The 27567-nt window shown below is 38.8% G+C and overlaps 1 protein-coding gene across 1 annotated transcript in view; it reads left to right on the top strand.

Moving 5' to 3' along the window:
* Positions 1 to 2099: 2099 nt before the first annotated feature.
* LOC121948995 (kalirin-like) overlaps positions 2100 to 27567 on the top strand; it is a 70792-nt gene continuing 45324 nt past the window's right edge. Inside the window, exons 1-10 of the mRNA XM_042494579.1 lie at positions 2100 to 2161; positions 3646 to 3715; positions 3851 to 3940; positions 4712 to 4804; positions 5397 to 5508; positions 5806 to 5996; positions 6131 to 6232; positions 6355 to 6503; positions 7357 to 7459; positions 27286 to 27364. Of these exons, the coding sequence (XP_042350513.1) occupies positions 2133 to 2161; positions 3646 to 3715; positions 3851 to 3940; positions 4712 to 4804; positions 5397 to 5508; positions 5806 to 5996; positions 6131 to 6232; positions 6355 to 6503; positions 7357 to 7459; positions 27286 to 27364 (1018 nt within the window). The 5' untranslated portion in view covers positions 2100 to 2132. The remainder of the gene's footprint in view (positions 2162 to 3645; positions 3716 to 3850; positions 3941 to 4711; positions 4805 to 5396; positions 5509 to 5805; positions 5997 to 6130; positions 6233 to 6354; positions 6504 to 7356; positions 7460 to 27285; positions 27365 to 27567) is intronic.

The following is a 27567-nucleotide window of genomic DNA, read 5'->3' as shown; positions in this document are numbered from 1 at the left end:
TTAGACAGTAGAGAACATAGACGAAGTGCAGAACTGTGCTATATACAGAAGCAAAGTTCCCTATATATATCGCCCTCGATCACCAGAATCAGTATCCTTCTATAATAGAAGACTCACCAAAATTGAGAAATTAATCTATCTCCTCCTCCGAGTACCACCAGGCTTACAATCTCAAAAACATTGACTAAGAGTATGAAATGAACCATGCCTCGCACTCATGACTGTGACTACCCAAAGTCTTGTCAGTGTCTATCTTACAACGTTGTAGATAGTGCTGTGCAAAGCATAACTACCACTATAGTGTACCAGTTTGTGTCAACAACTGTCTCTAACCTACGTCTCAAGGAGAGAGAGAGAGATATAGAATCTATACAAAAAACATCACTACTAACACAGATCATAAAAATCCATTGACTGGTGTTCATATGTACACACAGATGCACACATATGACAACACCAATGATAACAAGAGAGTATTCAGGGCAAAGTATGCTATGAGAGTGCACAAAAATCATCCTATTGACCCCACACACCTCCACACTGCCTCTGTCTCTGACCTCTGAGAATTGCATCTGTATATCACCTATAACAGTCGTGTTTAACTACCTCTCCTCCATCTCCCACGAGCAATGATGTCGAGTCCAATCAGCTAGTGTCACTCTACGACATACTATAACAGCTATCTCTTGTGTACTGACCAGTATGTGTCTACTTACTCACACGTGAGATGCAACACACCTCCTATTCGATATATGTATATATCACAGAACTACTCACTCCTCTCAAACTTCAATTTAATCCATTTGTTTTCTCTACATATCACTAGCTCCTGTTGGTGTGAGTAAATTCGTATCAGTAGAATGTATGTCGATACCATCACTAGTGTGTGACTTATGCTCATAGTATGTATCTGTACGAGTTAACCACGATACCATCTCAAAATAGAACACAATACGCACACACCCATTCCATGACAGTTATAGTGTCTAGTACGCCCCGAGCGCTATGGTTGGCACCGCCTTTTATATTATGTATCTTGTTGGGGTCATGAATACACAGTGTTTATTTTCTCAATGGTAGCCAAAGAGTAGACTCTTGTAGTATGGAGGTGCATCTTGTCTTATTTAGAGTCGGTGTTGATCAGTTACATGTTATGCTTTGACAGACTTCTCGAATTACATCTTAATATGTCCTCTAGCCCGAGAGGCTACGCAGAGTCTCTATCCTACCTCTCCCGAGAGTCTCATACAATGTGTTTTGTGGACCCTCAGACTCATGAGGTGTCGAATGATGAAAAGAAGGAGATGTTTTGTCGCAATGGTTGTCTAGAGTACATAAGAGAGGGAAGGATGTGTGATATAGATGGAGAAGTGAAAGGAATCACGGCGATGATAAGGGTCGTGCTATGAATGATTGTAGTGTATCTCTCGCTCATGTTTGTTGTGGTGTCTTCAAATGATAGTAGCAGAGTATAAGCAGGGGTAAATAGATGTCAGTTGTGTGTATCATGATGTACGATTCATTAAGGTGGCGTGTGTAAGCGTTGTGTTATATACTATTGAGATCAGTGCGTAGTAAACACCGTGTGACGCTTCTAGTTGCTAGCAGAGGTAGGAGAGTGTATTTGTGAAGTTTTTACGCGCTTGCTCTCGAGAGAGAGGAGATGTGTTGAAATGTTATGTGTATGTTTGTGGCGGATCTGTGAGCATCAAATAGTTTATGTGGCCGCCTAAGATAGAGAGAATCTGATCAGCAGTCTACTAAGTGAGGAGATAAATGTAGAGAAGAGATCCACTTTATAAGATGAATGAGAATGTAGAAGTGACTATGCTAGCTCATAAGTGTCCGTCGGGGTAGAGTACTAGTATGTAAAGATGAGGGGATGGGGGGTTAGAGAGGGGGAGTTCATGGCAGAGCTGCTGCAGACAGAGAAGACCTACGTCAGAGACCTCCATGAGTGTCTTGAGGTATGAAAAACTGTTCTGCTTGTCCGATTTTGTTTTGACACAACACATATTTTGCTGTGTGCATCACCTGTCTGTCTATCTGTCAGACCTACCTGTGGGAGATGACCAACGGTGTGGAGGATTCCACCTGGCATCGCCAACAAGGAGCATATCATCTTCGGCAACATGCAGGATATCTGCGACTTCCACAACAAGTGAGAGACACAGAGTTTTGTTAAAAACTGAGCCCAGTAGTGAGTAGTGGGAATGCTCAGGGGAAGGAAGAAGTCTGGAAAAGGCAAAAAAAGAAACAACAGCAGAACTTGACAATACAGCCATTGCTGAAATTGCAGCTTTCCCTGCAGAACTCTCTGCTAGCGAATCAGGCTTTTTTTTTTTTTTTTTTTTTTTATAGAACAGCCAACAGGGAATCCTTTTTTTAAAATGACCTATGATTGGTCAAAATCTCCCATCAAGGGCTAGATTTTTTTTTTCTTAGAGGTGCAGTCAGGTCTCATTTTCTCTCAGACTACTGAAATAAATATGCGCTCAAAGTTTATGGGATTTTTGCTACAAAATTAAATTCCTTACCCCAGCTTTAACTGTTAGAGATTTGCTGTGAAAACTCTGGCCACTTAAAAAAAAAAGAAATCAGAATCAGAAACACTTTACTGATCCCTGGGGGGAATCTGTGGCTCATCACAGTCGCTCTGATGCCAGTGTAGAGAATTATCACAAGTAGAAGGTACAAGGAAGATTTATTTGTCTGTTTTCTTAAATGTGGCTTAAGAAGAAATGAAATTAAATATGTATCAGCACAAATATACAGAAATAGAAATGTAAAATGAAAATATAAAATAGAAATACAGTAATATTAGCACTAGTATCTAAATATTTAAATAATTTTAAAAAACAAATATATGCATAATATGCTGAGTATGTAAGTTTGGAAAAATATCAATGTAAAGAAATACTGATAATGTGCTGAGTGTGTAAAGTGCGTAAATATAAAACTGTGCCTTATGCTACAATGCAATATATAAAACCAGTATGTAAGTGTAAAAATAAAAATATGTGCGCAATGCTACCATGAACAACATAGATATACATTAGTAAGACTAACAATATAAGAATATAAACAATATATACAGTATGTGTCACATGTTAAATATAGCCTACATTCAAGAGTTGGAAGAATATTGCACATTGGGTTAAACACCTGAAGAACGAACTGAATATCTGTGAGCTGATTTTCATTTATGTTGGTATAAATAAAAGTTATTACCAACTCAACTTGAGTTTTGGCGTACTGCATCTGGGTTCATACACACCCCGTTTCAGTAGCTGTAGTGGAGATGTGTCTTTGAGATTTGCCTTTATAGACAGTTCATGTACTCTTTTTGGGATTCCCTTTGTTTCTGATATTCCTGTGGTACCTCGGTTAATTCCGGAAACTTTTTCTTATACTCATCGATTCCTTTTAGATCTTAAAGGAGCGCTTCACCTACAGGATATCAGAATGAACTTTTTAGGGGTTTCAGGATGTTCATTTTCATGTTATAATCAGACATCCTAAAAACATTGATTGTAATTTATCAGGTTTTCTGTTTTATTAAAGATAAAAAATGGCTGATCCATATAGGAGAATATCAAGCACACATTGTGATCCTTTGCTGTGTGTGCCTGTGTGTGTTTTCAGTATTTTCCTGAAGGAACTGGTGAACTATGAGCAGCTACCAGAGGATGTTGGTCACTGCTTCGTCACCTGGGTGAGTCTGAGTCAGCGCTTCACAGCAGATGGTGTCAGAACAAAATGACAGTGACGTCAGTCCTCTGTTGATAAGGGTGTGAGCTTGAAAAGAGCATCATGAAATGACCCTCTCCCATCTTCTCCTGTCTTCCAGGCTGATAAGTTCCACATTTATGTAGATTACTGTAAGAACAAACCAGACTCCAGTCAGCTCATACTGGAGCACGCTGGCACCTTCTTTGACGTAAGTAAACGCAGCATTATTCTGCCAGAGATTCATTCACATGTCAATGTCATCACATACATGAAACTAAAATAAATAAAAAAGCTTCAAAGAAAAAAAAGGAGTATCCATGTAATGCTGGTTTAAAACAGTTTCAGTCATATCAAGTGTATTACTTGTAATACAAAAAAAACAGTTGTGTCCTCAAAAAAAAAAAAAAAAAAAAAAACCTTTATTAACTTTAATCTTATCATTAGAAAAAAAACCCTGCTTATTATAAAAGAAGAATGTCTTATGTTCTGTGTGTCTAAACAATAATTCTCATATCAACATAATGCTTCCTCTTGGACAGGTTTTGGGGAAATAAACAGCTGCCAAAAGAGCAGTTTATTATGATCAAAGTGTTGCTTCAGTACAAAACCCAGCTGTTAACCACCAAAGGCTTGAATCAGGGAATGTGTTGTGATGGATGCTTACTGTGGAGCTTGAACAAGATAAACAGGACTCTAATCTATCCTTTAAATGAAGCACTCCCTGAGGTACTCTATCAAGTACATTACTTAGATTTTGAAGGGAAAACTGGCTGTGTGCAGCTGCATGTTTTTAATTTCCCCTCTGCAGCTGGATATGGTGATGATTGAGTTGTTCACATGATCTGTCAGCAGATGGCGTAGTTTGGTTATTGAAAATTTTAGATTATGGTGAGTATCAGGTGGAAGTTTACTTTGAGGATTGACTTTTTTAATGTTATTTGGGTATTTGTTGTAATTTTGTATTTTTGTGTTTAAACAGGACATTCAGCAGAGACGTGGACTGGCTAACTCCATCTCCTCCTACCTCATCAAACCAGTCCAGAGGATCACTAAGTACCAACTACTGCTTAAGGTAGATACACCAACATGCATGCAAACACTTCACTTTTAATTCTTACACAAAAGTTGGTATACAGAAAAACTGAAAATATGGGGTAAATTACCATATCAAAACTGAGAGTCAGGAAGCAGCCAAGGCTCGTGGAATACACAGTCTAAATGTGGAGATCCAACACATGGTGTTACTTATTAAGTTACATTTTCCTGCAAGGTTATGCCCTGTCATCACAGAATTTTAATGTATACTTTATATATGATTTGTTTTTCTTTGTAACACATACAAACTAAAACAGAAATCAAAATGACAGTAGAAATAGTGCATAACCATGCCAGTCAGTACCATGACCAAAATGTGGATTAAGTGTCAGAAAAAAAGTCTCAAGGCCTCAGACCTAAGGCTAATATGTTTTTGTTTTAAAAAGCATGACTTTTGCTATGTTTCCACCTAGCATCCACACTACTTAAAATCACTAACTAAAATGCTGCTGACCCCATATTAGTTTGAAAATTCCTGGATTGCATTGAAGTCTGGATGGGCAGAAACACTGACTTTTGAAAACTGTTACGTAGACACCCACATTTTCTAATATCCTCTCCATCCGCAGGAGTTACTGTCCTGTTGTGAGGAGGGTAAAGGAGAAATTAAAGATGGTTTGGAGGTGATGCTCAGTGTTCCTAAGAGAGCCAATGATGCCATGCATCTCGCCATGTTGGAGGGTAAGATACTGTTGTTGACATCACTCATGTTCTTATTAGCATTTATATTATCTGTCTGGAAAGTAATTTCTAAACATTTTCCAGTTTGATGCATTTTTGTTTGCCAGGACTGTTTTTTAGATTGAATCATTTAAAATCTTTAAATCCATTAATTGCTTTACCCTAGACCATTATCCAAGAAATACCATAATTTTTTTAATTAAAAATAAGTTTATTTCACATTCCACCTCAAGACTGTCTGTACGTTCAGACTTTGAACAGCTTGGTTGATAATAAGTCTTCGATCCTCGTCCTCAGGCTTTGAGGAGAACCTGGAGGTGCAGGGCGAGCTGATCCTGCAGGACAGTTTCCAGGTTTGGGATCCACGCTCGCTGATCAGGAAGGGGAGGGACCGACACCTCTTCCTGTTCGAGTTCTCCCTGGTCTTCAGCAAGGAGATCAAAGACTCAGCTGGTAGAACCAAGTACCAGTACAAGAACAAACTACTGGTGAGTGTGTGCATGTGTATGTTTGTGCTTCCATGCATGGTTTTAACTGTTTGGTCACATGTGTGCAGCAGGTGCATATCACCACATTTCAGAGGTTGATAATTACACGTTCTCTCTTCCTTGCTGTCCTGCAGACATCAGAGTTGGGGGTGACCGAGCACATTGAGGGCGACCCGTGTAAATTTGCTCTGTGGGCAGGAAGAACTCCCTCCTCTGATAATAAAACGGTGCTAAAGGCAAGTAAAGCATTTTGTTTGAATGGAAAATGTGTTCTGTCCTGTCATTAGATGTTTACATACTGGTTTGGTGCCATTAGGAGGTGTTAGTAATGATAGTCATTGTGTTGTTTCCCCTCTAGGCGTCCAATATGGAAGCTAAACAGGAGTGGATTAAAAACATCAGGGAGGTGATTCAGGAGAGGATGACTCACCTGAAGGGGGCGCTCAAGGAGCCTCTTCACCTGCCAAAAACACCAGCACTGAGCAAACCCAGGAATAACGCTAAGAGGTGAACAAAGACACAAACAAACACAATTTACACTTGTTAAAACAAAATTTATTTTTGAATTAATAGTTTGTGTATTGATCCAAGAGATTAGTGTTAACAGTAGTGTTTTTAAATTCAGTCCCAGTTTTGGTGTCTCGTCCCAAACACATCTCTGCTTTTTGCATCTGCCCCAAAGATGTGCAAAACCTCTCTGATTTCAGTGAATCCTTTGTCAATTTTACTGAAATGAACAACCAGTGGTACACAAGTGATTTGAGCAATCATTCCTTTAAAGCTAATGCAACAAGGAGATTTTGGACTTGACTTTTTCTCACCTCTGCTGTTGACACAACTAAAAACATCATCATTGTAAACAGTGGCGCTGCGGGCAGAAATCGTATGACCGTGGAAAAAAAAAGTCATCACAACAGATTGAAACCTGTTTGTTCTTGAAAAGTACAATATACACAAAGATTAGAATTTTTTTTACTTTAATTATTTTAAATAACATGAGCACAAGTGGTTAAAAATGTTGCATCCACAACCCCAATTCCAAAAAAGTTGGGACACTGTGTAAAATGTGAATATAGTGCAGTATAAGTAGAGTGTATAATTACAGGAAACAATAAAGTTTAGCAGTTTTAATATAAGATATGTTGTCTTTGCACTGTACTCAGTTGAATATAAATCAAAAAGGATTTGCAAATATTGCATTCTGTTTTTATTTCACTTTACACAGCGCCCCAACTTTTTTGGAATTGGAGCTGTATTATATGAGATGACAACATCAATGCTATGACATTCTCGCACTGGAAATGTTTACGTTTGCCAGTGATTTTAAACAAAGATATTCTGATTGTGTGTTTGTGTTCAGGGAGGGAGGTGAAGATGGAGACAGTCAGGGAGACGGCAGCAGCCAACCAGATACCATCTCCATCGCCTCCAGGACGTCCCAGAACACTGTAGACAGCGACAAGGTAGGAAACACACACAGAGCTGCTGTTGAGTTTAACGTGTGAAAGAAGGTAAAGGAGTTGGAGGCAGCTGATTGAGACTCACTCTGTGGTCTTTGATGAGCTGAGGACCGACAGCTGTCTCAGTGCTACAGGGTCTCCCATGCAGCTACAAAGGACAAGAGCAGGGGCTGTGCATGTGCCAGTGACAAAAAGACTTGTTTGTGCACATATGTGTTCTCTTAACTCTGTGAGATACATGGAGCACCATAATTGTGTGTTTGTGAGCTTATCATAACTTTAGATGTAGGTTTTTTGTGTGTGAAGGTATGTGTGTAGTTGATGTGTGTGTATAGGTAGCATTCGGCAATGTTACCATATGAGCAGAGGAACAGTTAGACATGAAAAACCTCTTCAGGATGTGTGCAGGCATCTGTGCCGATGTCTCCTACCAACCGGCCTCTCACATCCAAGTAAGCCTATCTTTGAACTTTTATTTTGACAATTATTTTATTTTGAAGTGCACACATAATAAGGGGGAACAAAAGAGTCTTGTCCCATTATATTTTTATTATATATTAGAGTTATGCATATGGCCTCTAACTTCAAGTTGATTATTAACTTAAATCTTAAAAAACTAGAACTTTCAGTTGTTTAATTAGAAGCAGGGTTTCCCAGCCTTTGTCTGTTATGGCTCTTTCTGTGTCAAACAGGTACTTGGCACTGCTTTAATAGTGTGTGATACAGTATATGTTGTTGGAAGGAGGCAAAGGAGCAACAAGTAAAACCAAAAATAAATAAATAAAAAATAGAATTTCATTTAATTGTGTGATTGGATGTATGCTGAATTACATATATACCTTGTTTAAAGGTCTACAGTCAAGTTTTGTAGGTCTAGCTTATTTGCTAATAAGCAACAAAATGTCAAATTTACAGTTTTTTGAATGACTTTGGTGCAGCAGTTTTTTGGGTTGTTCTGACTCCACAATTGTATTAAATGTTTTGATATGAACTGGTTGTTCTCCACTACTACTACTACAGTAACTCCCTTTTCATTGCTATGCACACACACATACACACACACATCCACCCACACAAATGTCTGTCATGGCCTCCCACTGTAGTGTTACACAGTGTGGCCTTTTCACTAAGAAACCCCACGCCTACACATTACCCTGCCTCTAAATGTCAGCACAATGCACGCGGACACACACACACAGGCATGCACGCACACAAGCATGCATGCGCGCACTAACAGACACACACAGAGTCTACCTCACTCGATCGGACTGGCTTTCGCAGTGTGGGTTGTGTGTGTAGTAGAAGTTGAATTATTTTACTCCTTCTGTTTTTTGTCTCTATCAATATCACACTGTCAGTGTCACTTTCCCCTCTAGTTTTTTATGTATATTAGTACATAATATACTGTATATGTATGTACAGTACATGCATGCATAAAAATAATTCATACACATGCACACACAGGTCTGTCCTGTCTGCATATGTGATTTTATACTGCATGTCGGTGGTGGTCCTCCCAACTCCTCCTGTCCAAAGAAAACACAAAAATGAATTTTTCCAGGTTTTTTTTGAGAGTGGGTGTGTTGTTGTTCTGGTCTAGTTTATTGTTTCTAGGATTTTGAACACTCCAGCAAGCTATTTTTAGATTTTCCTCTTCTGTTTTCCTGAAAACATCAAAGAAAAAAAAAAAAATCACAGTCCCTGTATTTTGTTTTGATACGTTTTATATTTCATATGCTGCTGACCAAGCAGTGTGGCTTTAACTGTGGGTTGTGCTGTGTATGTATTTCTTGGATGCAGTTTGTAATTTTTATATTTATTGCTGTTGTAAAGTAGGCTGTACATTGAGTCTGAGAGCAACTTTCTAATGGGACAACAAAAAATAAATATTTGGCAACTTAAGGACAGTGCTGTGAGTTCTAAAAAGCACAATAAACAGGGCTGTGTTTAGAGGCGATGTGCAGGGATAAATAAATTGCAGTCCTCCCATTCCATCCCCTTTGTGTAGGGCGCTAATTTACTTTCCCTAAATCTAATTATCTTTTGTTTAAGCACAAATTTGAAGTGAGTGAATGCGGTGACACTGGAGACACTCTGGTTCGAGACATTACTGTATTTTTTCCCCAAGAGGTTAGTGGAAGCGTGGCAGTACTTGATGTCTCAAATGTAGAAGGCGTTGGCACTCCCTTTCTGTTGTGTTCCCATGGCTCTGCCGGCCCTTCGGGGATTTATTATCATTAAGTATACCAATTCTTTGTGTATTTTGGAGTCAAAACAAGTCAAGATGTTTATTTAGTCAATTATCTGATCAGCCATGTTTGTTTAATGCTGAACCACTCTGAAGTTACACTTCGGGTTCAGTATCTCCCTTTAAATGCCTTTTACTCCAGTCCTGTGAGATAGACACAGCGGGTTTACCCTTTGTCAGCAGATGAAAAGTCGTAGATTTTTAAAAATCTAACCAGTCACCAGATTACTGTTTCAAACAAGTTATACCTGTGAGACGGACAACATGACAGGTGGACATTTGGATGTTTTTTATTCCCCCAGGGAGAATAGCATTGCTGCAGTGTTTGCTAGTCAGTGTCCGTTTTTCCAGTTGTAAAATGTTCATTGAGTCACAGTCGGCTGGGGATGTGTGAGGATAACTCACTGCATGTGTGAGTGAGGACGAACTGGATGCAGTGCTTTCTACCATCACTCCTCTGGGAGAAACCTATTTATTGGGAAAAAAAGCCTATGGTATAGAAATGCCAATCTCTCACTGTTATAAAAAGACTATACTATACTCCCCTCGACACACAAACACACAATAAAATAGCATTGCTGAAATGACTAAATTAATGAAGAAAAGGTGAAAAAGGCATAAAGTAGAATTATTGTTGTTACTCTAGATAGTCAGTATGCTCCACCACTTAACAAAAAATGATCTCTTTCAAGGTGTTGACCTGCTCATTACAGCCCCACTCCAATTTTACTTCCTGTTTTCTGGTTCTCTCTCAAACGGATGGGGGTGTGGTTTACTGTCAGGGCAAAATCCATTACCTTGGAAACCAGATTGTTGTCCTAGTATACGTGACAAGGTTAACACTATTAGTAACAGTAGTGATAGCCAAAGCTATTAAACGAAGGCTGGGACACAGTGTCACATTGCGTCATATAATTGCCGTTTGACACATTAGCAGTAAAATCTGCTCTGCATTCGGCTCAAAAGCTGGCGCGCTATCACAGATCATGGGGATGATTTATTCGTTTCACTGACGTGTTCGCAGTCAGCCTGGGGTTATTTAATACAAAAAAATAAAGATATGAGTGAGATTCCTGAAGAATTCTGCAATAATTGAAAGGATCTTTAATAAAAGACCATAAACAAGTACTTTCTATGTAAAGCATTCCCTCATATGCCATCCATTTGAGTTTTACACCATCCCCTTATTTCTGGCGGCATCTGCTGTAACCCTCCGACATTGCCGCTCCAGTTATATCGCAAAAATGTCATACACCGAAGTTCCCATGGGGTCAAAGACCGTGGGTGCCCTCTGAATCGCATACTTTTTCTTTTGCTTGAGTAGGTACTGCAGCTGCCCTCACAACGTATGTACTGTTGCATGTGGTATGCATACCATCGGGGCATACTTCTTCATAACACTGCGTCCTGAACTTTGACCCTCTTGCTCATAAATTCGTTGCTATGAAGATAAAACAAAATGCCATTCACCAAGTTCGTCATGACCTTAGATCAACCTGGAGAGGTCTACTGTTGTTAGTCTGCAATTAATATTGTTTTAAATGAAGGAATAACTACATACATTGTGGATTTAACATTTTATATTCATGACAGCAAAATCAGCCTAAATATGCATTTCTCTGAGTTTTTTTTGTCCCATTTTATTTTTTGTTGTTGTTATTGTTGTTGGTTGTCTTTATTGTTTTTTATTCACTATATTTGAACAGTGGCTAATCAACAATGTTAGGAAATGACTCAGCAAAATTTTAAATAACATAAAAATGCATTTGAATATGAGGGCTGAAAGGCACAGTGTGACTGCAATAATTGCCATTTTCTTTTGGTAGATTAAAATACTTTTTTAAAATGTTTTTTTAAAAGGGAAGTTATTTCTTCCTAAATTTCAGTGTTTGCTCGAAGATACAAAAACCATTAATACAGGTTCAGATTTAATATGTAGCCATATGTTGCTTTTTTTTTTGCTCCTCACCTCGCATAAACATTTTTGTCCCTTTCTCCGTCTTGCCTCGCCCTATTTTCCTGTCTATCGTGCTCCTCTTTTTTTCCTTCTCCTTCCTGGATGTGCACACACACCCACAGCTAGTTGCTCCTTTTGCAGTCCATCCCTTTTTCCTCACTTTCTCAATTTTCACACATCTCTCTCTTTCTCTCTCTCTTTCTCTCTCGCTTTGTCTCTCTCTCAACCGCTCTCTCTCGTATATCATAATAACAGCCCAGCGTTGGCATAGTCAAATGTTCCACTGGCTGTCTGGGCCTAGAGGATGTGTGTGTGTGTGTGTGTGTGTGTGTGTGTGTGTGTGAGTGAGTGAGTGTGTAGACGGGTGGGAAGCTACTGTTTCTGGTGGTTTTTAGAGAAGTTTTGGTTGACAAATGCCTCCTTGTTTCTTCCTATTTTTCTCATTTTTACAGAGTTTTTCTGTTTGCTGCTTTTTCTTCTCTCTTTGGCTCCTGTTATCTTGTTTTTTCTATGCTCATATCTCACATAGACTAGAGCAGACGTACTACAGTGTTATCAGTTCAAAGCATCTCTGCATGTAGCATCTCAATCTGACAGACTGATCCTTCTCCTGAAGTAGCAATGGAACAGTTACCTTTTATCCTGTGGCATTCATTGGGCTGTTTTAACAGACCTAGTGATCTGGGGTGTCTGAGTTGGGATGCTTTTCAGCATTGTTAACATTACTTGTAGGAATCAAAGCACTTGATGTACACAGTCCTCCAATTTTTTGACAGTACAGGAGCACATTTAGGAACATTGGGGAGAAGACCCTCAAATCATATCTGACGTTCTGAATTTAAAGTAATAATCATGGTTTTAGTACAAACCAAATTTGTTGATTTACATAACTAAATGAACTTGTTTTTACATTTTCCTGTCAAATGACATCTCGCGGTTATGTGAGTAATGACTGCCCTCTCTACGTAGCAGAAGGTCAGGGTGAATGGTTACGTAGTTTGTAACTTCTGTGACCTTTTTCCTACCAAAGGCTGTTTTCCCTTATCCATGAACGCAACCTTTTCTTGACCTTAGTGGCTTGAAATGAACCAAACATTAACCTTAAAGATAGCCGATCAGACATCATTTCTGTAAAAGTCATTTAGTCATTTTAGAAGGCACTGATAAGCTACCTTTTTTGTCAAATATGTATTAAGACTTGTTGTATCACTATCCAAATACTGAAGTTAATTTTTTTATACAGCGCGTCATACGACTTCAAAGTAAGAAGTATTTTAAAAAAAGAAAAGATCATACATTACAAGAACTTATAAGAAGATATTGCATATTTCCAAACCATTCCAATCACAGTATAAATGTTGGCATTGCATTTCGCTGCAAACCACCAATAACATGTACATACCTTATACCTTATGATCTAGTGAATATGTTGAAACTTTTAAATTTCAACAACAGTGTTGTGAACATGTGATTAGATTAAGGCACAAAAATAACTTTATTACTGTTAGGAAAAGATTTTGTTTTGAATAAAAAATACCCAACCAACTTGGTTGGAGATGTAACGATGTCTCTGCAAAAAGCACTTTCCCGGCAGGAAACTCAGTGGTGTCTCATTATCAAATACCCTTTATTTTTGTCACTATCTCGGCATGAAACACAGCAAAGTCTTAGTATAAACAACCACTTTGGTGGCACTATCCCAGCTGGAAACAGCAGCATTGATTTGTTAGGCAACCTTTTTTTTGTTTTAGTCTGCAACTTGGCAGGTGTCCCATAGTTGACACACTATCCATCGTCCCCTTCACCACTTTAAAAATGTTGACATGCTTGAAATGTACGAATGTAACATATTTGTGGTTTATGGAAACGTTAAATGCCAATACTTTCCTCTGGCAACTGGGCAGATAAAAACACAACAGGGTGTTATTATCAAAAAGGGAATGATAATAAGACTGATTTTATAAATTATACCCATTAACCACACACTAACAGCCTAATTAAAAGCTTACAATTAATTTGTTTTTAGTCTTCTTTTAAGAGAAGATAGTTGGTGGTAGGTGGTAGAGATTAGCAGAGGGTAGGACCATAATGACTGAGGGCAGCATGAGCTGATGTCGAACCTGCTCTAGGTTCAGTGAGGTACAGTATAGTGAAGGACAGCTCTGTGCCAGTATACATGACCTGATTCACAAGTCAGCTCTGTGGTGTTTTGCTGACACGCTGAGGTTTCAGCCAAATCTGTAACATCTTGTTACAGTATATATGTCAGTCCTGTGACGTTGTTTGGAGTATGTCTTTCTGTGACGTTTCTTGGTGCAGTGAGTCAGCTGTGGTTCAGTCTGTGGTTTTCGTGTTATTTAAAGCGTCGTTCCAGTGGTTGACAGCTTGGCGGCCCTCATGGCTCTACCACAGCCCTGTAGGTCAGAGAGCAAACATTTTTTTAGCCTCTGCCTTCAGTTGGAGTAAAAAATGTGTTCTTCTGTGAGCCAGGGCCAATAAAACTTACTAGCACATTACTCCTATAGGACTAAATGTGCATCATTGCTTGGAAAGGGGCTCAGTAACCACTGACTCCATTTTTGTCCCTGTGACATAAATGAATTCAAGCAATAAATGATGCCTGGCTTGAGTCTATCAGGCTGAGTCACCCAGAGGAATGAGTTTTGCTCAGAAACTATACGCTCAGCTTACACACATTACTAAAAAAAACAATATATTTCTCACATCTTGATGAGGTTAAATATTAGTTGGTTGGTTGTTGTATTGTTGTTGGAATGAGTATATTGGGAGAATTTTACAGCTCGTTTTTTTTATGTTCGCTGCTGCTGATATGTTAGCTCATGCCATATCTGGCAGAAGTTGAATTCACGTAGATTGTGGAGTAGTATCATACGGAGGGGTCGTCTCTTATATGGGTGTCTCTGCCTGTGGGTCATTAGCTTACTGAAGAGTGCTGTAGTTGTCTCCCAGGAGCAACATCATTGCATTGCCCTGGTCGCATCATGTAACTCCAGCATGGGCAGCAGAAGAATCCACTGTTTTATCATTTTCTCCTGTTGCGCCTGTTATATTTAATATACATTTTTGACTGTTAAAGTGATTTGTATTAATCAGTCAAAATTAGCTGTATTGTTTTTTCAGGACGGATACCAGTTATTAGTAGTTAGTATTTTATTTTCTTTCTTAAATTTTGTTTAAGAAAAAGATGACAAATCTACCTTTTCCTTCTTCTTCTACCTTTATTAGACCGATAACCAATATTTGGAACCAGTATGCATTTACAATAAAAATGAAAATCTTTCTGTCAATACTTAGAATTTGGAATATAACTAACTCCAAAATAAGACTTCGTTTGAATGTCTTCAGCAAATGTTTAATCAAAACTGAGACTTTCAACATGATATACAGATAGTTCCCAGCAACTCAGCATAGTAAAGTGGAAATTTAAATTTTAAAAAATGAATAAATAAAAGTAGCTCCCTGAGGTTTTACAAAGTAAAAGTTCCTCCCATGCTGACACTTTATTTGTACTTGTAATTAATTTTGTTGGCGGTCATTAAAATACAACACTGATATACATAATTGGTAAAATGCTAAATATCGGCCCCAATAATAAAATGATTGATTAACATCCTTCAGTGATACTCATCAAAAGTGTCGAAGACCTACCATAAATCAGCCTTTAGTCTTGTTTGAATTTAACTATTCAGTATCTTTAGCATCACAAATGAAATGCCACTTTCGTTGTGTTTGATTGGCAGCACAAATCTAAGATACATACCTCAAACTTTTGTAAACTAAAAGAAAAACGTTCTGTATGGCAAGACACTCAATATGTACATGACAGCATATTTTTTTAAAAAATGACCCTCTAAAACAATTAGTAACACCCAAAACACCATTAAGAATTATAGCAAATCATTTCCCTCTGGCTTCACATGTTTTTAATATCACATAGTGTAAGTCTGAAGAAAACTGAATTTCCATTATACTATACATGTGACATACATGAATTGCTGTCACATGATGAAAGTGGCCAAAGTAGTTCTGCAGCTGGATACAGACCCTATCAACAGGAAATCTCCCTGACTGACATCTTTAACTAAAGTTGGCAGCTCTGACTGGTTTTGTCCCAGAATGTATCATATCGATTGCTCCATATCAGGCAGTATTGCGCGAATGTTACACTCTTATTTCCATCTTCAGTCTGACACTGCTTTCACTGTGATGTATTCCCCTGAATCTAACGTCAATTTTAAGTCCACTCTGGGGCTTTAAAGACTGGAGTAAAGTAAAACAAACTACCATGTCAGGATATATTAAGAAGACATGTTGATTTAGAACAGCCTTGATGGCGTCTATCATGTCTATAGTGCTCACCATTGTTGTTTTAATACACCTTACTTGTCCCAGGTACACTGCTTGACAATGCTCGACAGCAGCTTGACAACGGCCTTAGTAAAGCCAGGGTCCCTGCAAATCCCTAAAAAGTTTCAAAAGGCATTGAATTCATTCATCTAAAAATAAGGCCTTAATTGGTACTAAAATATCTTATATCAACTTGTCAAAGTCTTAAAAATGCTGATAAAAAGGATTTTATTCATTGTTTTTTTTCTGATGTTGTGTTGTAAAATCTCAAAACAATTGGTAATAACAAAATGCCTCTAGCATAACCATCACACAGATCAGCATACCACTCACAGCAAATTAAAAAGTGTTTTTTTCAAGATGGTTACTTTTATGGCCCACTTTAGGTTTTATTTTTTTTCCCAACATTTTAAGTTAATCATCCATCTTTTCTACTTGACCAAAAATTTGTGTTTAATTTGACAATAGACATTTTAAAAAATTGTTCCTTACCCTAAGTAATTGATGTGGGTTTCATTTTTTCTCTTAAATTTTGGTTATTGTAAAATTGGTCTTTAATTTTATTCCAAGTGGCAATAAACAGTCTGAAATTGAACTAGTCTTAAGCTGTAGGAACCCTGTAGAGCTGAATGGCAAATCAAGTACTCCGTCAGCACTTATTGGTTGTTTTTTTATATTTATTGAGAAAGCACCGTCTCATGTCACGATGACAGACATATCAGTCAGCTCTGTGAAGTGTGCAGATTTGAGGTGTGGACCCAGGAAACTGAACTGTATCAAACTGCCTGTAACTTCTTTATTTTATTTATTTGTACCTATTATGTGGTTTGGTTTTGTGGTAAGACAGCACTGGATATAAGGGTTAACAAAATTTATGAATTTGATACCTTCTGATTAGTAACCAATGTTATGTATTGTTGCGTTGTTTAAAGTGTTTCATCTTACAGTTACAGCACTGTTACACTGCCTCGCAACTGTTTACATGTGTGTGTTCTCATGAATCAAATTCATTCAGTGTTGGGTTCAGACCGAAGACGTACAGTAGCCATCTGCTGGTCATATGACTTTCGTGTCACACTGACACACACACACACACACACATGCACGCACACACACACACACACACACACACACACACACCCCAAGCCGAGTGCCGTCCCTGTCTAACACAAAGCTATGGTTGTTTGTTCAGAGAGAGAGAGAGAGGGAGAGAGAGAGAGAGAGAGAGAGAGAGAGAGGGACAGTGTGAGGGCGTGTTTGTGTGTGTGGCAAAGACACAAACGAGGGAGTTGTCAAAGACAGAGAGAGAAGGAGACAGAAGAGGAGAGATCAACATGCCAAAGTGGATGAGCTTTAAACTGTTCAAAGAGAGCAGCAGAGTGAGTACAAACTGCTGTTCTACACACACTGAACACCAGCTGCTTCATTAGCAGCTCAAATTGTACTGGTTAGTGCTGTTTGCTGTTCATTGCTGTCTGTAATGACAAATATGCTGGTTTACTATTAGACTGTCTCTGAAAGTAGCACTGTCATGTTTAACTCAAGTACTATGCTGAATTCTGGTGTCATAGAAGAACATTCCAGAAACTTTCTCCAGAAAGACTATAGTTAAATTAAAGTTAATGACCCAAAATGTGTTGATACACTCAGCAAAAAGTGTCAAAAGTTAATTATTTTGGTGAAAGTTAATAATTTTGGTAAAGAAACATAAGTGATGTTGCTGCTACATCAGAGAAGAAGCTACTTGCTCATAATACTTTTGTATACTACCATAGGCAACACTATATTACTCATTTGTATATTGTTAATGCATGTAGAAATACGATATTTGGACGCACTTCTTCGACACAGACACTCTGCACACAGTCTTCTGTTTTGACTCGATTTTCTGCATGATGGAGCTGCTGAGAGAACAGACAGATTGTGTGCAGTCAAGTTCTGTGTGATCTTTGACTTAAAAGAAAGAAGTCTGTGTGCAGCCGTCCTCCTGCAGCTGTTAAGAGTTTGAGATCTGAGATTTTGAGTTTAAAATCTGGGGGGAAAAAAGTGTTTTGAGGTTTAGTTGTTGAGGTTTGGCCACTGATTCAGATGCTAATCCAGATCATACGTGCTGTTGACTTTCACTTAACGTGTTTTAAAGCTGGACTGCAGGAGGGAGTGTGTGTCTCTGTGAGTGTGTGTGCGCGTGTGTGCGTACGTGCGTGCGTGCGTGCGTGCGTGCGTGTGTGTGTGTGTGTGTGTGTGTGTGTGTGTGTGTAAGTAAGTGTGTAATTGGGGAGGTTAATGGTTAAACAGGGTGTGTGTGTGCCAGGCAGACAGACAGACAGGAAACAGGCCATTAGCTGCCACAGAGAGACGGGATAAATAAAATGTGAGCGTCCAGACTGCTGAGTTGAAGCCAGTTTGATTCAGATTACAGAGCAGGCACCGTGGGTAAACAGTGTAAACACTGTCATGCTGTTATTTTGCTGACTAAATGCAGCACACTCCATCCACACCACTGCCCACTGACAATAACAAACAGTTTACTTGTTGGTGGTGTATCAACAATGTGGACTCTCAATACAAGATTATCTGTCTGTTGTGTGCAGCCTTGACAGTTTAAATAAAAGGGCACACAGTATTTTGGGAATTTATCAGTAAGATTCTACTCATTCTTCTTTTTGAAAATTCATCAAATGTTTTGGAAGAATCATACTGGGCAGGTTAACTGCCTTTTTCACTTCCTTTGTGCTGTAAATCAAGGCTTCATGTTCCAGTGAGATTGCACCCAGTGGCAGACAGAATTGCATAATGAAAGTGAAGCTTATAGGGAATCAATCCTAATGCGGATGGTGTCATTTTTCTATAGTCATTACACTGTGAAATCAACATTTATTTAATAAGGATCAGTAAAAGCAAAAAAGTTCTCATTTTCCACTCTAAGATGCTTTGTAGTTGCATGGTAAATTAGGGCTGGGCAGTCTGAAGGAAATTCACTTAATTAATTAATTTATTTAAATCTTCATCCAATCCTTGAAAGTCATTTCATTTCTTTCATTTTCAGTGATACTGAAATACAGAAAAAAATTAAGAGTTAAACATATCAGTAGGGGAAAATTCTTTAAAAACAGTCAAACGCAGTTTTGACATCAACTTGCATTGTCCATCTGTATCACAGAACTAGTTTCTCCTCTCTAGCACAAACACATAAACATTTCTCTTCATTCATAAATCCCTTTTTGGACATTCACCACCTTTTTATAACATCTATGCTGGACTAGACCACATGACCAAACTCTCTCTACCAACTGTTGTATGCTTCAGTACACAAGCGTTTATTATAAACTTGGAAAATCTGCCAGTAGTTTTTGTGCATCAAACGCATGGAATTATCTTCAGCACAGTCTCAAGACTGACACTCACATTGGTGAGTGTCATGACCGCTGTAGAAATCAGTATCTATTGCTCTGGAAAGACTCATAAACCTTGTTTTGCATCTTGAAGGGCACTAAAATAGTCAACGAAACAATAGAGAATAATGCCAGCTGCATTAAGATGAATATTACAGTCATAGAAGAGACAGTGATAATAGTAAAAATTGTAAACAAGACAAGGCCAAGAACTGATCCTTATGAAACACCTTTAGTGGCAACACTTTGATGTTTGCCCTAACTCTGACTTGCCATTATTGTCAGTTGTGACAATAGATCAGTCTACCTCATTTTTGAAAACATACACAGCATGCTTGTGATTGTGCACTTGGAGGAGTCACTACCGCTGAATTAAATGTTCGGTTTGAGTGGTTTCTAAATTGTCTGTGCAGCTTTTTCCAGTGTATCTTCAGTTGTGTAATACAGCAGTGGACTCTTATTGGCCACACTGCTTCAGTATTTTTCAGTCGTGCAGTAGGACTGTGGCTCAGACAGGGTGGCTCAGGCATAATGTGCCACAGCTGAACTTTTCACTCCTTATTTTTTTACTCTCGCCACTATATTTTGGACCAATATGACGCTGGGCTGGTTGGACTGGTCTCTGTGATGCGGTTCTGCTCCTGTGCGAACAAACACCAAACACTTGTTTATACTTTTCACTGTGAAACTCATTTTAACCCGCACTACAGCATCAGAGCCTAACATGTGATCAGAGCGCAACACTGTTGCATAATGAGCGTGCTTGTACCTTAAAGCGTGGCTGCACTGACACTGTAGCTGTCCGTACTCTCTCTCTAAACATATGGAAGGCAACATAATACAGAGATCGAGATGTTTTACTGTCTTCATTCTTAACCAGAGGACAGCTTCACACAGGGAGGAGTTTCCCTGGAATAGAGATGTATTTAGAGTTGCCCACTCTTCACACTTGGGACATGAGGCATTTTTCCGTGGTTTCCACACCAGGAAGATACGACTCAGTCCAGCATCCGCTGACTGTTGTTTTTACAACATTTTCTTTTCCCGAAAACTGAAAACACCTTTATGTACTGCAGAGTTATCTCTTGTGCTAGATAAACGTATATACCACTCAGTGGGCTTTATATACTGTATATACAGCGAGTGTGCAGTGCAGGACAAAGTGTAGTCAGCCAGCCAGCTGTGACCTTAGAATAGTACAGTGGAAAAGCTCCCAATATTGTGAAAATTGTGCACTTTTTGAGAAAAGCATGACATTTCTAACATAGTTATTGCAATGTTTATTTCAGATGTGGAGGGAAGTCAGATTTTACTTCTTTGGAGAAAGAAAACTTTTCACACTTGCTCAATGTGTCATTTCTTATGAATCAGCAGTGAATTCACATTTGACAAGCAAACCCTATTTGATCTTTACAGTCCTAAGATACTGTTGAAATGAGCCTGCAAGCTCTTTTATCTTCAGCTGTGACAAGTAGTCTGGATTATTTCTAGCTGCAGTCATGAAAAATGTTATTGAGCTAAATTAACTGTTTTAGGAATTTAATATGACACTTGATCCAAAATCAAAAACACATATTTTTCCTCGTGTATTATTTATCAATCTGGTTTTTGCTGTGAGTTGCCGAGTATTAGAGATATCAGCTGTAGAGATGTCTGCCTTCTCTACAATATAATGTAAATAGATGGCACACGGCTTGTAGTGGTCAAAGAACCCCAAAAAATAAATCTGAAAAACTTGATAGAAAAGTCTCTCTTACTCAAGATAATCCACAGACCTTGCTGTGAGCTGTTTTCTTTACAATGAACTACATCTGCACACTGTCACCCTGCAGAAGGCAGTTTGCATCCACTCATGGAGCACAGGCTCGTGTTTGTGGCAGCACAGGATGTAAACAGTAATGGTGTTCCCTGGGCTGAGCTAGTACATTAGCGCTTCTTTTTGCCTGGTGATACAGTTGGCAGGGGTAGTTTGATAGAAAGAAAATAGTCCCTACATGAAATTGCTCACAACAGGGTCTTTGGATTATCCTTATTAAAAATCTGTATTTTTGACTGTCCCTTAAAATAAAAAAGGCATGAAAATGTCACAGTGTTCGTGTAAGAAATATGTTTATCTTTAATTCTTTGGCATTATCTGTATCTGTTCAGATTATGTTTTCTTAGTTATGTCCTCAAAATGTTCACGTTCACATTGACAGTGTTGATGGTTACTGTCCACCTTTCCCATTGGTTTTCCCCACAATATTCACTTTCTGCAAGTAAAGCATGATAAATGTGTTTCATGGTCATGTTTGGGTAACTTGGCTAAGTTATGGTAAAGATCTCATGCTTCCTTGAATGTTCAGAAGTAAAATCTGACTTAGAGTCCAAGACAGAGCTTGAACTTTGGCTCTTCAGTGTTGAAGTCAGACACTGTGGTATAAGAATAAAGCATGCACTTCTTGCACTGGAACAAAATGTGCCACTGAATCTAAGTATTGCAATGAGTTGCATATGAAAGTAATCCCTTGGAGACAGGGTTGGTGGTCGCTGACTATCAAAAATATTTCCACATTAGCATGCACTGCCATTCTGGCTTGTTTACAATTTTCACTCTCATGTGGGAAAAAAAATCAGAGGCATGTGTGTGAGACAGAAGTAATATGACGGTAAAAATAACTGTTGTTTTTTTTTTTAATTAATGGTGACCTCTATATAGCCCATTTTACAGGGTAATGTTTATTTTCATCTTGATTTAACATACTTATCTTTAGTCTAATTGTGTTGAAGTTTCAAGCATGAAATTTTCATCTGCTTTATAAAAACACTTTTTCTATTAGTCATGCTTGTTTGAAAGGGATGAGTTGTAATGCCTTTGAAAACCTTGTTGCCAGAAGTACAGGAAAGCTTGCTGCACAATGGATGTGACTCAATTTTTTGTTTCAACTATTTTTTTTTACCTTTGAACATAAAGGCCCCTTAAAATGTAGATTAGAAAACATCTTCAGTGCAGACCTCATGCTGCACTAAAAAGTGGGACTGATGTTCCACCAGTTAAAGTCATCGCACATTTTTCAATAACCTGTTTTTCTCTCCGTCACTGTCGTACTCTGAACTGCTAATGAATGAAGGCTGCTGTGCACGCCGTCTACATTCAAACCGATCCATCCATTGCTAGAGTATGGAAAATAAAATCTTGACCTTGTCATTCACCGGATCATAACTTACAACTGAAGTTTCCTGATCTCAGCAGGGTCCATTAGTTCTGCTGTTGAAGGAGGTGAAGCGCGTTTGTTCTGCTCAATGCTATCTTCCTCTGTTCTAACATATGACCATCACAAGCTGCTGCGTGCATGTGTGTGTGCGTGTTTTCAGTGTGAAGAAATGGTCATATGACAGATAGAAGTAGAGCACAAGACACGCCATCAAACACACACACACACACACACACAAATGAGGCCACCACATTAGGGTGATGCTGAAAATGAGATGATTGGCCTATTGGTGCAGTCACACTGCTGGTTCAAAACCTTTTGTAAATGAAATCTCACATTTTCTGCTAGTTTGTATAAAAGTTTGTTTTCATATTGATAATAACATATTGTGTTTGGTTGCGAAAATGTTTAATAACACTAAAAATTAAACTTTAGCAAATGTAAATCCTGATAAAAGTGCAAATTCCCATCTGCTGATGGTGGATATTTAATCCTTCTTCATTTTGTACTAAGGCATATTTTCACATTAAAAGACACATTAGAAAGTCCTCTGCAACTTTATACTGCTTTCAAACTCGTTTCCTCTTCTTGGAACACTTAAAATTCAGATGGATAAACTTCAGCAATTACAGTTTGGAAATATAATCTTTTCATAAGATGGCATCTCAAGCACAACATTAAGCTCACATTATCAGGATGGTCTTACCAGGCTATCGGAGTAACCACCGATTAGCAATGTTTTACGTTTAGCTGATTATTGATGGAGAGTGAAGCATGCAATATCTCACTGCACTTGAACATTTACTACCTTTGGAAAGGGATGGGAATTCATAACATTTTCTTGATACTAATGCTATTATCAATTCTCCTTCTAGGTCTGATTCTTTTATTAATGCTTGTGACTCGTGTCACAAAAGCTCCACTGTTATCATCTAAATTTTAAGGAAGGAAAGGATATTTGTGCAGCACTTGTTTTCATAGTTTTTCATAGTCATTAATCAAATCTAAGCCTGCCTGTTAAATAGGAAATCTGCCCTCAGTAATTGAAATGCTGCTCGGTTGGGAAGCAGTGGCACTTGTGCATAGTGTCAAACACATAGCATTCCTTGAATTTAAGCTCGTGTTGTGTTGAAAAAAATGTTTCAGCATATTAGTGGTGTTTCCGCCCTTCCTTGAAATTATAATTTTACAGAAATTACAAGCAGCACTGTGCCATCTTTCTTCATGAAATGAAGAAATAGACTTTTTCTTCCTTGCTGCCATGACTCCTTGTTGCAGGTTTGCAGGAGCATGGATGCATGACGTTGTGGGAGTGCAGGAATGATGAGATGAAGAGACTGAGTCGAGTCGAGTACATTTACTCTCAGTTCGAAACAGCAACAACACATGCCAACACAAGCTCCAGATCATCTGCTGGTTAAAGCTTAAAACCGCACTAACAACACTCCCCCAAACTGCTTTTCCCAGAATCCCCCTTCTGTAAACTCTGAACTCTGCTTCTTAAAGGGTGAATGTCTCTATAATATGGCTCACCACACCGTCATTGTTTTATGATGCTTGCCTGTCCAAAAGAAACATGCAGACACAGATAAAAGAAACTGATAAGCTGGGAGGCATATGACTCTTTTCAATCAGACAGTTGTATCCTCAACTGGAAACAGATCTTGATTCCCATCCCTGCCATTGTGTGACCTTTACATCTGAACTGGGATGCCAAATGTTGTTGTCGACATGTCAGCAAACCTGTAGTTACCGGTAGGATTATTTTACACATTTATGCAACAGCCCTGCATTAAAGCAGCTCAGGGGGCTGTGTTTTTGGGGGCACATTGTTTAATGTATTAGTGAGAAGATAAAATACACTTTAAGACTGTGGAAAGTTTCCACAGCATCTCAGCTACCTGCTGCTGTTTGGTATCAGCTGCTAGACTCAGTAGAACTGCTGCTTCATTTTGCAGCCTGCACTCTTATCTGCAGCTTTCCACACCCAATGCCACTACGTAACCAGCCGCATGTTGGCAAAAACAAATGGAGCGAATTAAGTTATTATTAGTGCATGAAGTTTGTTGACGTCATGATTCCAAGTATAGCTCCGCCTTCAACCTGAGTGGTCTAATCAGCCAGAAAAAGTAGAAAAAAACACCTGCGTGGGGGCTGCAGGGCCTTTTGACGCTGTGTGTGCGTTGCCATCTGTCAGGTATAAACTCACCTGCACCTTTTATAGAAACCAGGGTCCTTGTTGCTAGGAGATCTTTAGCCTTGCAAAGAGTGCCTGCTGACACACAAATTAACACACACACTCTCCCCTGACATTTTCCAAGACAATGAAAATAGAGCAGACAGGGCAGATAGAGGAAGAGGACTTCATTTACATCCTGCAGCTACTTTTTGTGTCATTATAAATGATTTATCGTTTAGTTTTTACTTAATGCTATAAAACTATAGCAACAGTCTGACAGAATTAATTGGTTTGATTTCAGTAATTTAATATAATATTAAGGACTGCTGATATCACTCTGACATCCACTATCCACTAGTCTGTGTGGCGGGCAGAATACACTGGCCTAAATGCAATCTCTGAACCTACTGGCTGTTATCTGATGATGAGTTTGCTTTATTTTTCAATTCATCTGCATTCATGTGCAGTTATCTGTTTATAGAGATTAGCCGAAGTGACCGGCACACAGAAGAGGAAGTCTTGACCCAGATATCTGCTGACAGCACAGAAACAGCCTGAAATATTGGTCCTCACCCCAGAGGCTTTATGGTTGTCAGACAATAGCCGATGCGAGATACATATGGAGACACATTCTAATGCCTGCATGTCTACTGCATGCATAAGACGCATGTTAATAAGGCTGAAAAAGCTTTATGTGCATTCAAATGTAAGAGTACAACCCGAAAAGTATGCAAGTATATAAATACAGCAAACAATTGAGACATTGATGGAGTAGCAGACAGATTGGAAGCTGCAGAGTGTAGTGGATGGTGTGGGGTGTTTGGTTTGTCCATGTCTTATTCAAGGAACAGCAGGTACAGCTTTTCAGATAAGTCTGTCTGAGGAGCAAGGGCGGTTTCAGACAAACACCAGCTCAGTTCGATTGTGTTGCTGCTGTGACGGCTGCCTTCAGGTGAGCGAGAGGTCAGAGAGGTCCCACCAGTAAAACAACATGGGACCAATGGAGGTGATGTGCTGTCATGTCTGGCTTTGCTAGTTGACACACTCCACAGTACGATACACACAGGCGCGCGCGCACACACACACACACACACACACACACACACACACACACACAGTCATCAGCTGACAGTGTTTCTACTGTACACAGGTGTGCAGGTTGGTTCAGTGCAGGAGGATTTATCAGTGAGCTTGTTTGTTTTAAACACACATTTCCTCACACACACACACACACGCACACATACACACACTCAATCAGCTGAATTTGTTCTGCTTTGTGCTTTTATTGGTGTATTGTGACTCATGTTGTTTTATTTTAATGGGGGTAAAGGTCAACACACCTCAGCAGTATGACATGAACTGTGTGTGTGTGTGTTTGCGTGTGTGTGTTTGCGTGTGTGTGTTTGGGTGTGTGTGTTTGTGTGCGTGCGTGCGTGCGTGCGTGCGTGCGTGCATGTCAGTTTACTCTTTATGCAACAGGTTATTAGGCCATTTCATGATCCAGTCCACAGCATGGACCCTGAACACTTTATGACTCAAACTGTGGGTTGCATTTTCAGTTTGTTTCTGTTTGTTAATATTTAGAACAGCTGTTTGAAATGATTTCTCTGAGATCACTTTATCTAGCTCAGTGTGATCAGTTGTGAATGGCCTGTGATTTAACTTTAAGCCCAAGTGATGAAAACTTCTGACTGTGTTGGGAAAGTTTGGCTGTCCATTGTTACAAGGTATTATATAACTGTGTCGAGCTTTATATTTACTATATAATACTGATAAATGTAACCACAATCTTGACAGCAGGGATGCTTCACACGAGTAGAGCTCAGTCCTAAAGGTCAGGAATTGGTTCAGGTTTGTAGTGTGGAAATGTTTTGTGGTAACACACACATCGGTCAGTTGTCCTTGGTTGATTTCAGGACTAAATGAGGATTTTGTTCATGCTCTCCCACAACTTTTATTCATGTTCACTTCAGCTCTTTCTCTGTTTGTAAGCTTCAGTGTTTGTTATAAAACCAAACAGGGGTCATGTCCTCATGCTGCTGGTTTGTCCTGTTCCTCCAGCCTGCAGAAAATTTAGATCTGCAAACAGCAAACTGCAGCTGCTGGGGTTTCTAGTTTTGTAATCTAAAATGCAAAGTTTATAGTCTTGTTTTGTCAGCTTTAGGCTCTATAGACCTGTTTAGCACTCGCTGTGAAGTTCACAGACACACCAACATCAAGTACAGCTTAGTTATGCACTTTATCGTTTTCATTATGGAATTATTCAGTGTTTATTGTGTATACACTAAAGGATTACATTTCTGCTCCTCTACCATCAAGTAGATTCGCAAAAGATCCTTTGAGGCTGAAATGTGGATTAACACCATTAGAAATTAATAGTTTAATATTTTGCCTCATATATGCAAACACAACATAGTTTTAAAGCCCTTGTTACAAAAGTTTTAGATTTAAAAAGTCTAATCAAAGGTCTCCTCTGTCTTTCTTTTCGCAGCTCTCTGGTGGATGTGAGTTGACAGTCGTCCTCCAGGACTTCACAGCAGGATGCAGCACGGAGATGTCTGTCACCACCGGTGAGGGAAACCTCCCTTTTCCTGTTCACACATTTTAGTCTGGATCTCTGTTCTAGTTTGCCTTTAATAGTTCTATCCAAAGATTGTAGTTTATTTGGATGAAACTTAATCCTATTAAATTGATTCAGTTTAGTTATGTTTGGCTAAAAGGATAAAGGTATACTTGTGTATTTTAAGGAAATGCTGATGAAAAAATTAAAATA

The sequence above is a fragment of the Plectropomus leopardus genome, chromosome 10, assembly GCF_008729295.1.
Source record: "Plectropomus leopardus isolate mb chromosome 10, YSFRI_Pleo_2.0, whole genome shotgun sequence".
In the NCBI taxonomy this organism is placed as follows: Eukaryota; Metazoa; Chordata; class Actinopteri; order Perciformes; family Serranidae; genus Plectropomus; species Plectropomus leopardus.
This window is presented reverse-complemented; position numbering and strand designations above follow the sequence as displayed.